Genomic DNA, 19,701 nt, shown 5'->3' on the forward strand with positions numbered 1-19,701 from the left:
GCTATACAACTTGGAGACAGTGTACGTTTTGATTGACAACCGCCTAATATAGTTTAAAATTGACATCCTGGATGGCCCATCCTTGGACTAGCAGTGGCCCTATACTGAGCAAATATTAACTTGTCGGTTGAATCATAAACCTTGTGGTAGCGTCCACGAAGGAAGGTCTACATGCAGTATTACAACCTAGTGAACCATTGTAGACATTTTTATTGTCATATTTTAAACCCATCTGTCCCATGAACATTCATGTGGAAAAAAATACCTGCCCCATGTTACCTTTTCACATGCAGCCTTCACTTCACATTTCTTTGTTGTTTTTACGCTAAATTGTCAATCCTCAACCAATCTAGAATCCATCAAATTCTGAACAAAAGTGATGTCATCAGCAGAAGGTAGATAATGCAGGTCTAAATGTTTTGATAAACCTTTAAGGAAAAAACATGAAAACTACACATTAACAAAAATATGAAGCATGCAATGGATTAGGAATAAAATTAATATACCAAATAAATACAAATGATTTAAGTTAACACACATTTATAAAAAAAAAAATCATTCCCCTTGGCAAAACATTTCCATTGTCACTGCAGCACATAATCAAACATTCATTGTCGGTCAAAGAGGACTATGTGTATACTTTGATTTTCAAAGCTGGAGTGTGAAAAAGGCACTGACAGTTGTCTTATGTGCCACGTACTGGGTGGAAGGTCTGTGTTGTCGGTACCAAGACACCCCCTCCCAATTGTCTTTCCATCATTTGCTCATAGTTTCCACCATAAATACATTTAAAATCAAAGGTGACCCTTGGATGATTTACAGAGCACTTCCCTTCCATCCGAGTCCATCTTCAGAGTTCTCACTGGGGACTGGCCCAGGCTCTACAGCATGAGGCATCATACATGCTGTAAGTAGAGTTCTTGACCCCTTGATGTTCAGAGTGACAGTGGGCCACAGGTCAGTGATGGGCCGGGAGGCAGGTCAACTGAACTCCCAGCGCTGGTGGACGTTAGCCTCGTCACACTTCTCCATCTTAACCTCATTGACTTTTAGCTCTAAACACTGGCCACTACTTGGGTTCTTCAGGAGGCTTCCCTGCGGGAGAGAGGGAAAAATAACAAATGTTCATACCACTCTAACCATGGTTTGGGAGAAATAGTATCACAGATCAGACTTAATATTAATCATCTAAAATCAGACAAGCTCAAATCTTGGACAAATTGGGAATTTCCCTTTCTTTAGCTTCGACCAAATCAAGTTGCTTGAGGCTTAGATATTAAGCGTGTAATTGGCTAAGATTGAACACAAATTCAGCCAGTACTAGTGAACTTCGCCCGTTAGGAGGACGAGCTGTCCATCTTTGGATCAATGGATAAATTAAACAAAAATCCCCTTCTGAATCCCACATCCTCCCACGCAAATGGGGTCACCCTTCGATAGAAAACCCTAGCCATAATAGGGACCCAAGGCACAAGCCCCTTTCAAGTCTTCCGTTTCCCAGGCAAGGCACTCGGCCATCTCTCCCCAGAGGGTCTGCCATGGCAACGTTGGCCTCCTGGATCCAAAAATAGGGGGGGGGGGTACGTCCACATCACTTGAGTTGGTACGTCCACATCACTTGAGTTTGTCCTCACCTCTATAAATTCCCACTCCTGATGAGGAGAGATACTGGTGCCTTTTCCTTTGCGCTGGCAGAGCTCTAGAGTGATGGCCTTAGGCGTGGCTGCCGCGTGGAGACACAGCTGTTCTCCAATGTTGTGCCGCAGCTCTTTAGAAGAAGTATACTCAAAGTACTACAAAAGGAACAAACCACACATGATCAGGGCCCACACCTCAGGACGTCACCTGGTGTGACTGAACACCTCTGCCTAAGAGACAAAGGGTTGTGAAGCAAATATGAATCACTGGTGCGGTTAAAGTCTGCCCATACCGCAGATCTGAATGAGCTTAACGCCCTACCTCTTTTACAGACAGACTTTGGTGACACACAATTATTAATACAATACCTGGTTGCCGCCCATGTTGTGACAGGTATACATAATGACTGGTTTTCCACCCTTGTTGCTCTCTCCTGCATCCAGACATGAAAGGGATCCAGCATTTCGTATCTAGGAATACAAAAAAAAAAAATCAGTTTACATCACCAGTATCCCAAGGGAGAACTGAACATTGTGTCAAAAGGATCATGACTTACCGCTCCAAATCTTTTCGGGTGTAGGTCTGGAATAAAGATCTCTGGGTATATGTTTTCCAAAAGCCATGTGAAGTTTTTACATTGTAGCCTCTCTCTCAGTTTCAATCGATCAGAGATGTCTCCATAATTGTTCTGCAAGATAAGACATTTAAAAATGCTAGGACTGATAGCCTTGTGAAAAACCATAAAGGACAGTGGAGATTATTAGCTGCAAGCACTGTAGCTTTGAAATCCCAAAACAAAATCATCCCTAAACAACTAGTTCAATGGGATAATCAAGATGACCAGTTAAGGTCCAAATAGTTGTGTTTTCCAAGATGTGTTCACATTAGCATTTTCAGATAACCACTAACGTTTTCGGCCATCTTTCCAGCATTCTTGTTGCGGCGGTAGAAGATTTCCTTGTAGTCGTCCATCCAGACTTCTGCCAGCCGCACCTGGTTGCGGGTGATGACCTCTGTGCCCTTGGGGAAGGTGTGGGGGCTCTTGGAACGGAAGACATGGCCCACAACAGAGCAAGGAATGATCTCCAGCTGACCTCCACACTGCCATACCTGGGAAACAAGGTTTGGGACAGATTTAAAAACTCGTAAAAAACAATGGCAGTTTAATATTCTGGTTGGTTTGTAATACGACTGACATTAGCCATTTGTCATTTTATTAAGGTAAAACGAGAACTTTAGGGTGTTATGAATGATAATTGATCAAGCCCAGGGTGGGGGATTAAGATGGATTATGCAAAATAAACCTAAACTGACCCTAAATGACATTTCCACATTCTCTCCACCCCAGATCTCCATCTTGTCATCGTACGTTCCAATGTGTTCAAAATACTCCTGAGAAATGGAGAATAGACCTCCAGCAAAAGCAGGTGTCCTGAGAAAGAGAACATTGGATGCATATGAAAAGCAGTACCCTGATTGGACATTTAATCAGGATTATATTAATTTAAATAGGGAAACTAGAAAGAAAATAGAAAGTGCAGTCTTCTCATCATTAAACAGGGAACCGCATCCTTAACGGACACTTACTTAACAGGGTAGGTTTCGTCCAGGCGTTTCCTCTTGGCGTCTTCTGGGATGCTCTCCCAGCCAAAGGTGAGGCTCCAGTCGAAGTTGCCTCGGTTGTAGGAGCGAGCGTTGGCCACAGGCTTATGGAAACTGAACGAGTTCATGTCGATGGACGTTATCTCTGGACTGACTACCGCTGTGGGCTCCTCCACTATGCGGGCAAGCAGGGGCTCCAGCCAGCCGTGGAAACACTCACCTATGGAGATGGGCAGAAGGTTAGATCGCCCTCAGGTTCACACAGGGCAGTGCACCATCAACCGCTTGGAGAGACCAAGGACGGAGTAGACACAATTATAAAAGTAACAAACATACAATTTAGCCAAAAAGTTGTTTTTGTTCCCCTTTTATTTTAAACATATAATTTAACTTCTTCTGGCCTCTAATCTTTTATACATATATATCGAGCACAACAGACATGAAATAGATCCCAGAAAACAGCAGTTGAAAATCTCAATAAACACATAGGTAAGAAGAAAATAGTGTATGCATGACCCTGACCCCTAGCCTGAAGGAAATGGTTTGGTACAGTCCTGTTTACACAGGAAGGGAAAACCATGACGTGAACCAACTGACCTAAAACAGACCTGATTTATAACTCATTCAAGTCCCCATTCCACAAATACTGTATGGACACCATGACAATTTACAAGTAAGCCGTGTGTGTATTGATGTATACTGGGACATTTCCTTACAGTGTGCGTCAAGGAAGGTGAGCACTTCACCCTTGGCCTCGCTGGCACCTAGAAGCCTGGCGGTGATCAGGCCCTTCCTCTCGCGCTGCCTCAACACACGGACTATCTTCAGCTGAAGCACGTATTCATCCAGCTGGCTCTTCAAGTGCTCTAGGAAAGACGGCATAGTTAGTATCCTGTAGAACCACTATCGCAGAAACCCATCAGAAACCAGGTACGAGAATCCTGCACAGCCTCTTCATTAGGTACAATAGAAGGGGATGAATGGCAGTGTTTAACAACAAACCCCTTTACTTGGGCACAGCCACCAGGGGCACATGGACTTACAGCATCAGTCTGTTCTCTAAAAGAGGTTTGTAGATCTAGTTATTTTTCCAAATATAGTTTCATTTATAAGTTTTGGTATGAGGAGGTGACAATTTCTCGCACAGATTAAGATGGTGTCAAAGGCAATAGCACACACACACACACACACACACACACACACACACACACACACACACACACACACACACACACACACACACACACACACACACACACACACACACACACACACACACACACACACACACACACACACCTGCAGTGCTGGCATCGTCCACCATGATGATCTCGGTGAGTAGGCTGGCTGGGGAGGTGTGTAGGACACTATACACGGTTCTGAGGAGGGTGGACCAGGCCTCGTTGTGGAACACTATGATCACACTGGTGGTTGGCAGCGGTGGGCACCGGCGGAACTTACGCTCCACGCACCTGGACAAAAAACAATTTGGATACGTTTAATGAAAATATTGTGGAATGTTTTACTTTTAATTATAACATAAGATGACATAAATTGTTTATTTTTAGGCAGCCAGCCACGAGGTACCACAGGAGCAGTGAAAGGGAAATGAACTGTTTGCACACTTTCACTTTTAGACAAATATAGCTCAACCCTACGCATACAGTACTACAGATACAGGAAATCCCCTGGCCATTTCACACCTTTGATAGAGCAAATGATTAAACTGCAGTAAAGAGAGCACTAAGGTCACTGAATTAATATATAGATATTAATATATTAACTCTGTGACAATATATTCTTTGGATGATAGAAACTCTGAAATGTCACAGCCTCTCATGCGAAACGTGGCCAAACATTTATTCTAATTGCGGCCTAAATACTGTCACAAAGATGATGTATGTGCATTGTGTCAATCCATGATATTTGGATATGCTTTCATGTTAAACATTAACTACGGAGTAGACGTGGAGTAGTGTGCAGGTGAAAGGGGTGGAACAACGGTACAACAGAGCTAATCAGCCACCAGGAAGCTCAGCGATACAACAGAAAACATGGAGCGTACTCTGCAGGCCTGGTGTCCTCTCCGAGGCTACGGCTGAGTGAAATGTGGTCGCTGGCAAACTGGTTGAAACAATGGCGCGTCAGGCCCTCCGCCTTCTCCTTCTCCTCTTCTTTACTCATGTGCTCCTTCACGAAGGCCTTGCCGTCAGCGCCGAAGCCCTTGGGGTCCTGCGGGGGTCTCTCCAGGACGGGCCGGAGATCAGCCTGGCTGTAGAACCCTGACGGGCAGCGGAGGTTCTGGGTGGGCTGGTGCTCCACACTGGGGGGCATCGGAGCTCTGATCTGGAAGCCCAGGTTGTTGACTGCCTCCTGCACCATGCCCAGGACCTGGTCCCTTTTATCCACCAGGTCCCGGAGCCAGCGGTCCTGGGTGGGCGCCGAGCTCACGTCCCACTGGAGAACCACCAGCACCACCATGAACATGGCTCCCCCGAGCAGGGCCAACTTGACGGGGGACAAACGCCGTCGCAGAAACAGACGCATGCTGCCGAATGGGCCGATGCACTAAAGACTGTTGAGACAAGGCACAAAGCATTTTCAGTAGAGTATACACTCGTTGAAATTTCTTGCTATGACAATGACAATGACACATACTATGCTAAGTGTTTAAATACCTCAAACCGGTCTGACACAGCAGCTAGTTCACCCTAACCAAACACATCTATCAGACCTCCACGCCTTCTCCGTCTAGAATGCAGTCCCACAGGAAAAGCTGGTGGGGAGAAACACACCTGAATACACCTGCCACTGCCCTGCGCCAGCTACGTGTGAGCAGGTGGCCAATGCAATGAAGGCTCAACGTACAACTCCCATCGCTGATAATGAATGACGCATGAGTGCTGGCCTTTACAAGCGCCTCCTTGAAACACGTATCCATGTGACAGTAAGCATATGGTAGAGGTAGAAAGACAAGTTAAAAGTCCTCCAGTATGATAAACAAAGTATGTCATTACTTCAAATTACTTTAGGGTTTAAATCAAAATGTTGCGTGAGCAAATGTGTTAATGCGAACATTTTGATTCAACAGACAAAAGCTGATTGTTGAGCTCTTGGAAACAGTTGACAATAAAGTTGTAAGATAATAGCCTATAGGCCAAGAAGCGGTAACAGGAGATTAGCAATGCAAAAGTTTCAATATTTGCTTTAAAAATCCCCGCCCCCCCCCCCACACACACAAAAATGAACGTCGATAAAGGACAGATTTATCACCCCTGCGGCTTAGCAGCCAGCCTAAACCAAATTCACTTTTCCCTTTCACAGCCCTGTTACTGAAGTAACCAATTTACTTGGAAGGTGGATGTGAAACAGGATATGCTTGCTATGCGAACATCCGCATGTACTCAAAGTAATCACTGTTTAGAGACTCTTATAGGGTCATAATTAATTTACTCTGGTCTCCAGCCAGCTCCCTTCATAATTGATCCAAGAAACAATAGACTTGTGATTCCAACGAGACAACTGTTGAGCACGTCTCAATGAACAACACATAATCCTTAATGGACTTTTAGACAACCAGACCTACTTGTCACTACCGTAATAACCGATAGAACAGGTTGGATGGCAAACAAAAAGAGTTATGCTATAGAGCCAAAGTTTAAGCATCTTAAAGTCGAGTTTTTCTGACAGGAGTTTATCGCTATTGACATAAGGTGGGGAAATGTGATACTGTGCCTGCACTGAATGTAAATACAAACGGGCAGAAAACGGTGCACACAACAGACATTCAAGTTTAGTGACAACCGTTTCATATTGAAAGAGGAAAACACTGTTAGCGACAATATGATCAAATAAGCGGAATCTAGCCTGAAGAAGAAACCATAAACAACAACATAAATAAACGAATCCGAATTCCACAAGCATCACTTTCTAAAAGCCTTTCCTAACGTGCAAAACCTAACTCTCCATCCTGAAACGTGGATCAATAATGTCGACAAAAAAAGTCCACATCTAGCCTCATATACAACGAGGAAGACAATCGACACGCGACGCAGCAGCTCCAAGTTTCGGATTTCCCAGAGACGTTCCTTACCTCGACCGGACTCGACTTATTTCCTCGATGACTTAGTCTTTGATGACCGCTCAAGAGAGACGGGGGTTCAAACGCTGTCTTCTAGTTGTGGAAGTCATGGGAGAGGATGGAGAACAGACCAGAAGCGATACCGTGACGCCGTGGCCTCGCGTCTTCCCCCTGAGTGTAACAGGTGCCACGAGTTGGAGTGATTTAGAGTCCCCTGGTGGCGGGCCCCTACCGTCGTCCCGCGCGACTGAGCGCGGCGGCAGGTTCAAACAAATGACCCGCAGACCAGACTTTAGAAAGTGTTTCTACTCTCCCTCACTAAAACGGTGTTTCGTAGACAGCCATGTCACTATTCAACTGTCATAAAACAAATTCGGCTAAGTTTAATTAATGTTCACAACTGAGTGGTGTAAGTTAACATACCTATACCGCCGATTAAATAAATGATTAATGCTGAGGCAATTAGCTACATACTATCTCCAATGTCATGGTGTAACCTAAGACTGATGTGGAGAAGTGGATTCAGAAGTGGAGAAGGTCCGACAAAGACGGTTTCGTTTCACTGTTTTGTCCAGTTAAAAACTGTGAATTACTTTAAACCTGTAAATAATAAATATATAAATATAACTTATAGCATAATACGTATTCATTATCGTAACATAAATAATTTAATAGTCTGTAGACCAGAACACAAAATAATAAGAAAAATTGAGCGATAGACTCTCTTCAGTAGCCTAGCCTATCTCCTGTGCTAAATGTTCCTTATTGTTAAACATACCCTATTTTGAGAAATCCATGAATGACAAATCACATCATAAAAACAGAAACATCCAGATTAACGCAAATCAGCCATTTATTGATTTCTTATTCAAGGGAAATCTGTAGAATCAATTATTCATATATCATTCTATTTGAAGAGTCTCTTTTAATGTAAAAGGAACAAAATACTGTTCACCTTTATTAATCTGGAATACAGAGAAATATTACGTTTTTTTCTTGTGACGAAGAAAGAAGACTGCACATTTAATTGATGCAATGGTCCCTATGGTTACTCTTTAAACATGGCTTCAGTGTTATCCGTTTTGACTATCTTTTCAACCTGCTGGCAAACAGGAAGTAATTTACATCATTATATCTCTCCCTTTACATTTCAGTGACACAACCTCTTTATCTATATACCACACGCAACATAGTGAATGGTAATTCTCAGTAGTGTTACCATGGAGAAGAGAATCCAAGATTTGAGATTATTGATTTCAAATGACCGACTTAATGTACCATGTACCAGAAAATGTTGTTGAAATGCTGTATTGTGGAGTCGCTGTTTGTGAATACCAGAATACCTGGACCACAGAACAGCATAATCTCAAGGCAATACCTGTGAACAGTAAGTTCCTACATACAGCGTATCCGTTCAAAACAGTCTACGTTGTACCTTTCAGGACAGCCAGCTTATGTTTAGACATTGAAACAACAATGAAAAAAAAACCTCTTCAATTGTTTCTAATGGAATGAAACTAGAATCACAGCCAAATAGACGTATTAGAACATCCCCATTTTTTTCTCGAACATGAACTAGGAATGGAGACACAACTACAAAGTATAATATCAAATATGCTTTGTAACGACCGGTTTGGCGAGAAAGCATTTGTCTTACAGTTTTGTAAAAACCTCACAGTGAAAAGTTTTGCCTCCGAAGATCAAAAAAGGCATTCTGCTATATATTCTCTTTCTCACACGCGCACACTCAAACTCACACACACACACACACATACACACACAGACACACACATACACACATACAACAACAGGTAAAACAATCTCTTTTGTACCACAAGTGCTTATAGAGCCATTTCGCCTTTATCTCCAAAAATATTTGGGGTTGTACCAAAAATACATTGTCAGGTGGGCGCAATTAATGAATCAGTCATACTTCTCTGCAAAACACACATCTATAATCTTGCTTATTAACATTTGAAAGAGAGGACGGATTCTTGTAAAAAAAGAAACAAAACACCCCAAAGGAAATCCAAGCCGTCATGTGTGTGGGAACGCTACACTGCGTGAGTTCTCCCCCATCGACGACAGCGGTGGTACCTTGGCTTCTGTAGTAGAGAGCGGACAAACTCAACAATAAATAACTGAAGATCACTGTACTCGAGTACAATGCAAGACATTTCCGACTGCATCCCACACGCATTTATAAACATGTCGTGTTTGTGTATCTCACAAACATTTTGTTCTTTGGTCATTTTATTTTCCTTCACGTATTCTTTGCATATTTTCTTCATGTAGCGATGGTTCTTGTTATAACAAGGTAGTCATTAAAGGAAAAAAAAAAAAAAGAATCCCTCCCAATTTAAATAAATAACTCTGGGTGAAGTGTCGACAAACACAGGCTAAAAAACATGTGTCCCTTCACGATTCCTCAAGCAGCTTGGGAGGGGTGGGGAATTGACCTTCATATAAAAACCGGCTTCCTATGTGTGTGCATAGGCGCAGCGCTAGAGCACAAAGACAAGGCCGGCCGGTGTCCTTCTTGGCCGTCGTCTCTCCCCGGTGCGTGCTTCCCAGCATGCTTTAGTGCTCCGCACTATGGTCTTGTCTTCCTCCCCCACCCTCCTCCTCCTTGACCCCGCGGGTCTCCCTGGTCTCTCGTCAGTGCAGTGGGAAGTGACGTTGTGGTTGGCCTTCTCGCTAACTAGCCTGGGGCCCGCTGGTGAGGAAGTAGGTGGTCATCTCCCCCTTGCCCTTCACCTTGACCACGCCGCGGTAGTCCAGCTGGTAGCCCCGGTTCACCAGCACGTGCTGCAGGTCCGCTGTTACCTAGGCGATCACACGGACACAGGCAGTAAGAACTGACAACCTCCTTACCAAATTAAGACAGTTCTGCGGAGGGCTAAAGGCTAAGGGCTAATGTTAACAACTGCAGTATGTTTTATTGAATTTATCTAATTGAATGTGCTGAAATAGGGATCGATGAAGAACAATGCTATCCACTCCATTATAAATAATATCTCTGCTATTATACTACGATATTATACATATCTATTACAGGTCAGCCTTCATGGAGCTATAGTCCCCATTTTGGTCAAGGATAGATCACAATAAGGAGTTAACTGTCCTACTAGTACTATTCTACTACTCTAATAGTTTTGCACAGGATAAGTAAGGTTGGTATGATACATTCCAGTGGGTGCTCATGCATGATACCTGGATGTAGTCGGGCAATCCTGTGCTGTCCATGCGACTGGCCACGTTGACCGTGTTGCCCCAGATGTCATACTGGGGCTTCCGCGCCCCAATAACTCCTGCCACAACTGGACCCATGTTGAGCCCTGAGAATCCCCAAAACACAGGTTCAGATCCACTTTCCTTTAAGCAAATAGTACCATTAATTACATTCTAGGCATTAGGCAGACCCCTTTATCAAAAGAGATTTACTTCAAATCAACATATATTTCACAAGGGAGCATTCTCGGAGCAGGTAGAGATCAGGCACCTGGGCTCAAGGACGGGGTTCTAGCCCAGTAACCATTCGGTTGGATGTGCAACACCCTAGCGACAAGGCAATCCTGCGACTATACCTTCCCCCCCCGCAAAAAAGTGAAATACATAGGTAATGTTGATGTAGAATAAATGCCCTCCCAGGATCAGCCTACTGGCGTCTTATCTAGCCTCACTCACCTATCTTCATCTGGAAGTTGTTGAAGGAGTGCTCGTTGATGTACTTCATCTGCTCCCGGAGCCGCATGGCGTAGTCGGCCAGGGCCAGGATGTGGGAGCGGCCCTCCCTGTCGTAGGTGGAGGCGTTGAGGCCGGAGGCGGCCATGTAGGTGGAGCCGATGGTCTTGATCTTCTCCAGCTGACGGAACCGGTCCTCGCTAATGATCTAGATGGAGAGAGAGAAGGAGAGAGTTAAACAGTTGTAGAGCGTTCCGATATCGAAACGCTCTCCTCACTCATCAACATATTATTAGTCCATGGGCATCATTACATTTAGAATGAGAATTATTCATTATGCAATTATCTATAGACAGAATATTAAAGGTGAAATATGAATTGGGCGTGTCCACCTAGATGTATGACGGATAGATGAGCGACGTTTGCTACAGTGCACTGGGTAGGCTGGTAGACTGATCTATCCAGCACACATCTAGGTGGACACACCCACTTCAGATTTTCAAAACGGCGTGTAACGGCTAATCGCGCTCACACCTGGCGGTATAACATCTCACCTTTAAACAAAGACATAAAGTGGGTAAAGAACCCCAAAGACCCCACCCACGCCAAACATAAACCCACCCACACACATACCTCGTCGAAGTCGGCGATGATCTCGTTGAGCAGGCGGAGGCACTCCACCCCCTCGTTGTTGGCCTCCAGCTCCACGTAGAACTCTGAGAAGTTGCAGATGGAGGCGAACATGACGGCGACGCACTCGCACGACTGGTAGTACAGCTCGTCGTTGCGGCGCTCGCGCTGCAGGAAGTGGGCGGCCACGTCCTTGGGAAGGATGTTGTGGAGCAGCCGGCGGTTGTAGGCCTGAAGCTCCTCCATCTCCTCCTTCTCCTCTGTGGCCTGGGGGGAGGTGGAGGGGTGGGGGGGGGGAGAAGGGGATTAGAACATGCCGGATGGAATGACATTGACTAACTCAGGGTTTCATGTCATACTGAGTACCGCGTCTATGCTTGATTGGACCGAAGACTTCACCGGCCTAAATTCACTACTAATTTAATCCAATCCAAATCGATTGGTTGACTGCAGCAATGGGGTCCTACATAAACACTTAGAGGACATAGTTATCCACAGCATTCTCAAGGGAGGCTGACGAAATTGAAAGCATGCAAGCAGTATTTGATTAACTGCATTCTTAGTTTATTAAAACATGTGTTTAAAAAAGTCTCGGTTGGAGTGCAGAGCAGCAATAGGAATCAGAACACTTTGTGTGGCTGTGTTGAGTTCTCGTTTGGCGCGTTCGTTTCCAGCTACCTCCAGCTTCCACAGGAAGTCGAGGCGTGCCGTCGACTCCACCTGCTGGGCGTGCAGGTACAGGGCGAGGACGAACACCGTGAGGATGACGGGGGTCATGACCTTCAGGGACACTTTAGTTACGCTCTTCATGCTGAGGAAGAGGAGAGGAGAGGAAGAGGGATGACGTGTGTGGATAACCAGGTGTATCACATGGAGAGAAAACCATTGCAGGCGATAAAACTATGCAAACAATATTTTTTAATCAAGGCGAAAGGGACTTACCAAATCTCTGTGGTTTCATTTAAATAAGTACTCCTGTAAAAACAACAGGTAATTAGGTCTCTTTGTACTCTGTGACTCATAACCACAATTGTCTTTGTAGTTAATATCAATGCAACTTACAAGTACTGGGAGTCATTCAAGGGATTTAATGATCTGAAAAGAACAGAAAAACATCACAGACATGAAGACATGAATCCCCAGCGGTTTCTGAGGCAATCTTGCATTCTTGTACTTTATGTCAACTGATTTATGTCAAGTCTCTCAGCGTGAAATAAATAGTCACAGGCCCTGTGTGGCGTACAAGCACGTGCCTCGGGGGTGACGCCTTATTATCAGCGAGGTCAGGTGACTTACAGCGTGTTGGCGGTGACCAGCAGGTCGGCGTTGTTGAACAGGGTCACCTGAGGCCACTCCACCAGCACGATGAAGACCAGCTGGATGAGCACCATGAGAGCCAGCTTGCCGATGCTGCTGATGTGCAGGAACACGGAGCAGGCCAGCAGGGTCAGCATCACACTGTAGCTGAAGTACTAGAGTGGAGAAGAGCAGAGGGAAGAGGGGTTGAGAAGAGACGGCCACAAAGAGAGAGAAGGTATGTTAAACAAATAGAGGCGGCCACACCCGATCACGAATGCAAATACAATAGCGGTGGAAAAGCCTCACAGGCCGCCTTAGGGCAGACCTGTCAACGGGTACACAAGGGAACACTTGCTTCTATTCAAGCTCTGATGCTCTGAGGGAAGCAAAGGGTGGGTTGGGGCGGGAAGGGGGTGGGGGCTGATGCTGACCTCTGGGAAATGGCAGGGCTTGGCCTGGCTGGGACACAGGGTCAACCCGTCCTCGGCTGCTCTGGTCAGGTTGTGGAGCAGGCAGAGGGTCACGGACGTGTTCCAGTCGGTTGCCACGCAATCATACAGGCCCTCTGTGCTGCATGAGAACTAGTGGGAGGAAGAGAGGAGGGAGAACACAAGCACACACACGGTCAACGGACGGTCACACAGTGTGGAAATGATTCACCGGAAGGGGGGAGGGGAACGCGTGGCGCGAATGCCACAGATCACCATGTGACTAAGTGTCATATATTATCTACTGAAGTCCACAACTAAATCCCAGTAAATGTCACAGCAGGGGTCCCTGTGGTCACCGGCTATCAAAGCGACGGAGAAAGGCGCCGCGGCGGTTATACTTACCATGTTGACAAAGGCGGCGACGAAGAGGAGCAGGATGGTGATGACTCCCACCAGGGTGCTGTTCATTCGGGACTGGACAATCTTCTTGGTCAGCGTCTGCAAGGCAGCTGGGAAAACCTAGGAAGGAGCAGATGAGACCCGCGGTGAGGGAGGATGAACGTAGAACTAGGGTGAGGGTGTGTCATGTGTCAATCGGAAAGATGAAAAAAATGCTCCCTTACTTTGATACAGGAGTAGATGGCACAGATGAAGAGGATGTTGGCGAGGATGACGAAGATGCTGACGAACAGAGCGAGCATGAGCGCCGTGCTACAAGGGACACATGAGAGAAGATTTCTTTATTGGTAAATGAGAAAAGATTTGTTTTTGAGGAAGTGCAACTCTCTCTTGTTCCTATTTTATTGCCCGACAAACAAACAGAACAGCCTCCTGATGTACCATTTCATAAAAGATAATAACAAAACACAACAAAATCCAACACAAAAGGGAAGCCAGTGTGTGATTTCAGTACTCACTGAGGGAAGATGATGATCTGAATGGCACAAATGAAGCAGAAGACGAGGAGCGAGCACGCCACGTACCCCCCGAAGCGGTCGTCCACCTTCTTGGAATACTAAAAACACAAGAACCCATACATTGACCCACACCCGTTCATTGACAAAGCAATCAATTGTCAATCAAAAAATCCTTTACCTTTCCCCGCCTCTCTGTGGGCCCAAATAGAAATGTTAAAATAAAAAGCCCCTCTTTGTTATTATCGATCAACCCAAAACAAGTGTTTTTTTTTAGATTTGTCTTCTGTCCGATGATCATTGACCTTTTTTTCCAGAATGGTGGTCTGGAAGGTGAGCAGGAACTTCTTGACGTGGTCCTTCCTCAGCTGGTCGATGCTGCGGGCATCGATGGCGCGGCCCAGGAACTCGTCCACCTCATCCTCTGGGTTAAGCGCCTCCTGAGTGCAGCGGCTGACGCAGAGCAGAAGAAGAGAAGGTCACCACGCCTGAGTGTCTAGGTCACTGTGTATCCGCGCTGTGTGTGTGTGGGTGTGTGTGTGTGCTCTGAATGTCTTTGTTCCTTTGGCAATTAGGGTTGTCCCTGCTGCTTCATCCTATTGGGCTAATTGATCAAATTAATCAAGACAACAGGGACTTGAATATATCATAAATATTTTCATATTTGAAAATAAGCTAAATGTCACATTTTGCATATTGCATATTTTGCAGTACTACATTGTGTGTGATGTATTTTAATAATGACATTTAACCCTCAGGATATGATGTGTAAAAGAGACACTTGTGTTTTGGCTTAATAACTTGCAATAATCATTACACAGAGGGAAAATGATGGATGATAGGCTAGAAGTAATAAAATACATAATTAGGTAAACATCAGGATAACTACACAGAGAACTGAAAAAAACATCCCCCATTTTACTGCCCTACTCGAGATGGTAGGGTTTTTCTGTTCTGTTTGGAACTAATTACAATTAGTACTTGTTTGGGTTTGAGACACTCACATACTCTACTTCTATTTCATAAGCACACAACATCACCAAATGAAAAGAGACAAGGTTAGAGGACTCACTGGTCTTTGCTGGATGCCTCGTCAATTCCCTGAAAAAAGACAACAGAGAGACAGAAAGAGGAGAGAGAGCGACACAGAAATAGAAAGATGTTGGGAGCACGAAATACAAACAGAGATCCATTGCGGGTGAGAGGAAAACAAACAAAAAAAACAAGGGGGAGAGATTATGGCAGACACCAGAGAAGCAGACATCTGCACAGCTTATCCCCTAGTACCAGACTTATGTTTTAATTAATACTTGGAGGCTTCAAATTACACCCTCATCACCCTGGGGCACCGGCATTCTCCCATGGGAAGGGGGGGGGGGGGGGGGGGGGGGGGAGGGTTACAACATCAGACGCAATGGGGTAAACCGAGTAATGAAGACACAAAAGCATAAATCGCAAGATTAAAGAAAATGGAGGAAGAGGGGGAGATGTGGACGATATTAAAGAGAACTGCAGGACAAGGAGAGGGTGGACATGATGACGAAGGAGGGAGCAAGAGAGGTTTAGGAAGTGACAAAACAAGGGGAGTGAGTGTGTGTGTGTGTGTGTGTGTGTGTGTGTGTGTGTGTGTGTGTGTGTGTGTGTGTGTGTGTGGAGGGGGGGGGGGGTTCATAGAGGACAAGATAGATCAAACTGCTTCATCAGATGAGCTTATGCGATTGCAGCCCCTGGGATTCTGCCCCTAATCAAAGGCCAGCCTCTCTTCGTTAACAGATCAATAATACGGCTATGATTCACTCTAGTGTTCTTTAGATGTGTCGATTGTGCACATTTTGAAAAAAGAATAGGGCAACGACAGATATTTTCCTACTTGGATTACGAGTTTGAATTTTATAGAAATAAGATTAAGTACGATTTGGCAGTGCAGCATGTTGACTTGAATTACATTCCTTCTAATTTTCTTAACTGTTGACTAGGAGTCAAATGTCCCCACCCAAGCGGTAAGTGATCATATTCTTAATTTCTGACGCACTTAAAAAAGCAATGCACAGCAAGAATTGTACTAATTAGAAAAGGAAAATAATATGGCCACAAAATAATAACACATGGAAGGATGTAGACTTCATCTATCCTCAGGTCCTGTGTCAAGGTGTTGCGGGGGAGTGGTAGTGGGATTGTGTCTTGTGTCTTACCATCTGCCTGAAGACCTTGGACTCCTTGGTTCTAGAGAAGGATCTGTCGGGCACCCAGCGTGGCATCATCAAGGCGTCCACCGAGTTGGCCCGGACCCGCTGCATCTTGGCCATCATGGCTTTCTCCTCTTTCTATCGGAGCACCCCGACAGCACCCAGCCCAGATGTCAGAGTGGGCACACAGACTGAGGCTGAACTTCATCACACGTTTGTATTACTTGCATTGACGTGTGTATGCAATCGTGTTTGTATGATAATGTGCCCGTGTTTTTTGAATAGGGCATGGTAATGTTGTGGTTAGGATGTTTGACCACAAGCCTAAAGGCTCTGTGTTCAAACCACAATGTCCGCAGTCTACCTGTGGGTATCCTTGAGCGTCCTTGAGCCCAACCCCTCCCTGCTCATTATTGAAACGTCAAATAATTAGTAATAGTCAATACTAGTAAGTGTGTGTGCTCACTCGTTTCTGGCTGCATCCTAGCACCAGGAAGGTCTCGATGTTGTTTGTGTTCAGGTATGCGTTTCTTTCTCCTCCGAAGCCTGGCTCCACTTCATAGTCCCCGTTCAGATACTGCAGCGTGGCGTTGGTGATGTGGATACGCCTACACACACACACACACACACACACACACCAAGGTCACAAGAGTCAAATTTATATAGCGGTGACTATGTTTCAGAAAAAAGACTGCGGGACCTCCAGGCTACTGAATTCAATGCTAAGCTAAATGCTGTGTGCTGGTACAATGGGATACAATGGGAGTGTGTCTTACCCTGCCTTCCCTCCGGCTTCCATCTGGTTGGCTAACGTCACGTCGTTGGACCATACGTCAAACTGCCACTTGCGTAGCCCCAGCACGCCGCAGTGGACACGCCCGCTGTGGATGCCCACCCGCATGTTGACGTTGACCCCTGTCACCTCTCTCACCAGCCTGGGGAACAAAAACACACCAACACCAATGACATACACAAACAAACGGCCACACAGTGTATAGCGTGCGTAGTGTGTAGCGTGTAGCATGTGGCGCGTGGCACGCAGCGCGTGACGCTTCCGGCGGGACTCACGAGATGGCCTCGATCATGTCCACGCCCATCTCCACGCAGCAGTGGGCGTGGTCAGCCCGCGGCTCAGGCAGCCCCGAGACGCAGTAGTAGCAGTCCCCCAGGATCTTGATACGCAGGCAGTGGTTCTCCTGCAAGACCACATAAGGACACAGACACACACGCACGCACGCGCACGCGCACACACACACACACACACAAACAAAAGTATGTCATGCAAAAACAGATGTTAAGCGCACAATGGAAAACGGGTGCAAGAGGGAACGCCGTGTGCTTCATTGTTTTTTTTGTTTTTTTTTTGCCCATGGGACGTGTCAGACAACAGTGCTCACCGAGGCGAGCTTGTCGAAGCGGGCAAACAGTTCGTTCAGGGTCATGACCAGCTCCTGGGCCGTGCACTGAGACGCCAGGCTGGTGAAGCCCTCGATGTCCGCAAACAGTATACTGAAAGACACGACGGACACCATCAGACACGAGAGATACAGAGGAAGGCAGCCAAACACACAAAGTGTATCCGAGTAATCTGAACATAATTGCCCACCCTCGTCCTACCCGCCCCTGCGGGTTGTGTGTGAGTCTGGCTGCGCCCATGGCAGCTTATTGGTGGTGCGTAGAGGTGTAGAAACGGCCATCTCTTCAGTTCTGCCTGTCACTGTCTGGGCCCATCTAGGTCACCTCATTCCACCCACTCCAAATCAGTTCAATCCTATCCTGCTCTATTTCTATGATCGCCTTCTAAACCTCAGCCTCTCTATTCCTTGTTGTACTTCTCCATGGCTTCAGTTTAGTTTGCTCCCCCCCCCTCTCTCTGTCACTCCCGGGGAGAGGGGTCAGGCACTCTGCATACCTTCCATGGCTGCCTTCTGATAGCGACCACCAAACCATACAGGGCTAAACAACTGAGGCAGTGACCGCTGGTGGCATGCAGAGGGCGCTGTTGGCCCTGCAATGCTCAGCCTCCACAGCCGAGTCCTTGGGTTGAGTCACTGTACCCAACGATGACACGGAAGAATCTCCTGGGAGAGAGAGCGCTAGCTTACATTTCTCAGCCATCCAGAGTCCCAATAGTTGCTTGTCTACATCTCCCTTAGCGGATCCAGAGTCCCCCCCCACACCCCCCCCCCTATCCCCCACATCCAATACAAGTCCCCCTGTTAAATTGACCTCATTCAAGTCAGCCCAGCAACACTGTCGGACAGACAGGAGGATTCAGAGTGGGTGGAGACGTGGGTGGAGATGAGGGCAAGGGCAAGGGCGAGGGGCGAGGGGCGAGGGGGCTGGGGGGGGGGGCTGGCGGGCCGAGCAAGGGTCTGCTACACAGGGTTTGTTACATGAAGTGCAGCGGCGTGCGGCGGGTCAATAACCCACCGCCACAGCCTGGCGGGAGCGGTAATGAACACAGCTTTCATAAGCCATGTCACAGTCGCTGTGGATGGATTGACCCACATTCTCCCCTGCGCTCGTGGCCACTTGTGGATCATCGTGTGCGAGTGTGTGTGCGTGCGTGCTCGGCTCTCCCCGGCTGACCTGACGTTGTCGTGTTTCTGGATGTAGATCTTGTGGAACATCATATCTTTCTTCTTGACATTGATGTCCGCCTTCATCTCCATGGCAACGTGCCTCGGCAGCACCGACAGCAGTAAGCGCTCCTTGAGTAGGGTGAGAGAGAGAGAGAGAGAGAGAGAGAGAAAGAGAGAAAGGGGAGGAGAAAATTAGAGATGGAGAGAGTGACATAGAGAGACAGACAGGGATAGGAGGAGATAAATAGATAGATAAGAGAGAAAGTGGAGGAGAAAGAGCAAGACCAAGAAAAAACAGATCAATTGAGGGAGATAAACAAGAGAGGGGGGAGAGAGAAATGGAGAGATGGAGAAATGGAAGGAAGGGAGGAGGAGAAGGAGAGCGGTGGAGACATGATGAGGGGCGAGGGAGGGAGGGATGGGAACCGTTCATCTCAGCCCATTCACTTTCATGTGTTTCTGTGCTGCTAGCCAGCCCAGTGAGTCACACAGGCCCGGTTGGCATCTGCGTGGGAACGTGTTATTCAAATAAAGAGGAGTAGAGAGGATCCACTCACCAGCATATTGTTGAACTTGGAAACTGAGACAAACAAATTAGACTGTGGAACTGGGAGATGCCTTTTCTTGCTCATTTGTGTGTGGTGTGGTGTG

General features: G+C 46.3%; 2 protein-coding genes across 2 annotated transcripts in view; both read right to left on the reverse strand.

The window, feature by feature from the left end:
- Positions 1-272: 272 nt before the first annotated feature.
- Positions 273-7,463, reverse strand: galnt6 (UDP-N-acetyl-alpha-D-galactosamine:polypeptide N-acetylgalactosaminyltransferase 6 (GalNAc-T6)). The gene is made up of 11 exons (XM_084479576.1): positions 7,334-7,463; positions 5,306-5,815; positions 4,540-4,712; positions 3,957-4,106; positions 3,226-3,460; positions 2,953-3,070; positions 2,548-2,748; positions 2,195-2,326; positions 2,007-2,108; positions 1,635-1,793; positions 273-1,095 (listed from the first exon to the last, which is right to left on the reverse strand). The coding sequence occupies exons 2-11, from the start codon at positions 5,785-5,787 to the stop codon at positions 982-984; spliced, it is 1,866 nt and encodes a 621-aa protein (XP_084335702.1). The 5' UTR covers positions 5,788-5,815; positions 7,334-7,463; the 3' UTR covers positions 273-981.
- Positions 7,464-8,162: 699 nt separating this feature from the next.
- The window catches only part of LOC311360081 (adenylate cyclase type 6-like), a 28,477-nt gene continuing 16,938 nt past the window's right edge, over positions 8,163-19,701 (reverse strand). Inside the window, exons 5-24 of the mRNA XM_084480170.1 lie at positions 19,058-19,179; positions 17,863-17,974; positions 17,534-17,661; positions 17,242-17,400; positions 16,932-17,073; positions 16,472-16,603; positions 15,352-15,380; positions 14,585-14,732; positions 14,283-14,380; positions 13,989-14,076; positions 13,768-13,884; positions 13,366-13,515; positions 12,932-13,107; positions 12,698-12,730; positions 12,578-12,610; positions 12,314-12,446; positions 11,639-11,902; positions 11,009-11,213; positions 10,535-10,659; positions 8,163-10,147 (exon numbers count right to left, since the gene is read on the reverse strand). Of these exons, the coding sequence (XP_084336296.1) occupies positions 10,019-10,147; positions 10,535-10,659; positions 11,009-11,213; positions 11,639-11,902; positions 12,314-12,446; positions 12,578-12,610; positions 12,698-12,730; positions 12,932-13,107; positions 13,366-13,515; positions 13,768-13,884; positions 13,989-14,076; positions 14,283-14,380; positions 14,585-14,732; positions 15,352-15,380; positions 16,472-16,603; positions 16,932-17,073; positions 17,242-17,400; positions 17,534-17,661; positions 17,863-17,974; positions 19,058-19,179 (2,523 nt within the window). The 3' untranslated portion in view covers positions 8,163-10,018. The remainder of the gene's footprint in view (positions 10,148-10,534; positions 10,660-11,008; positions 11,214-11,638; positions 11,903-12,313; positions 12,447-12,577; positions 12,611-12,697; positions 12,731-12,931; positions 13,108-13,365; positions 13,516-13,767; positions 13,885-13,988; positions 14,077-14,282; positions 14,381-14,584; positions 14,733-15,351; positions 15,381-16,471; positions 16,604-16,931; positions 17,074-17,241; positions 17,401-17,533; positions 17,662-17,862; positions 17,975-19,057; positions 19,180-19,701) is intronic.

Source organism: Micromesistius poutassou (genome assembly GCF_964030765.1).
Source record: "Micromesistius poutassou genome assembly, chromosome: 15".
NCBI classification, from domain to species: domain Eukaryota; kingdom Metazoa; phylum Chordata; class Actinopteri; order Gadiformes; family Gadidae; genus Micromesistius; species Micromesistius poutassou.

Excerpts from the sequence above, each read along its gene's own strand:
- galnt6 (XM_084479576.1), bottom strand. The coding sequence starts at position 5,787 with ATGCGTCTGTTTCTGCGACGGCGTTTGTCCCCCGTCAAGTTGGCCCTG. Across the intron at positions 4,107-4,539 it reads GGACGATGCCAGCACTGCAG|AGCACTTGAAGAGCCAGCTG; the intron begins GTGTGTGTGTGT and ends CGTCTTTCCTAG. Across the intron at positions 3,461-3,956 it reads CACCTTCCTTGACGCACACT|GTGAGTGTTTCCACGGCTGG; the intron begins GTAAGGAAATGT and ends CCATCTCCATAG.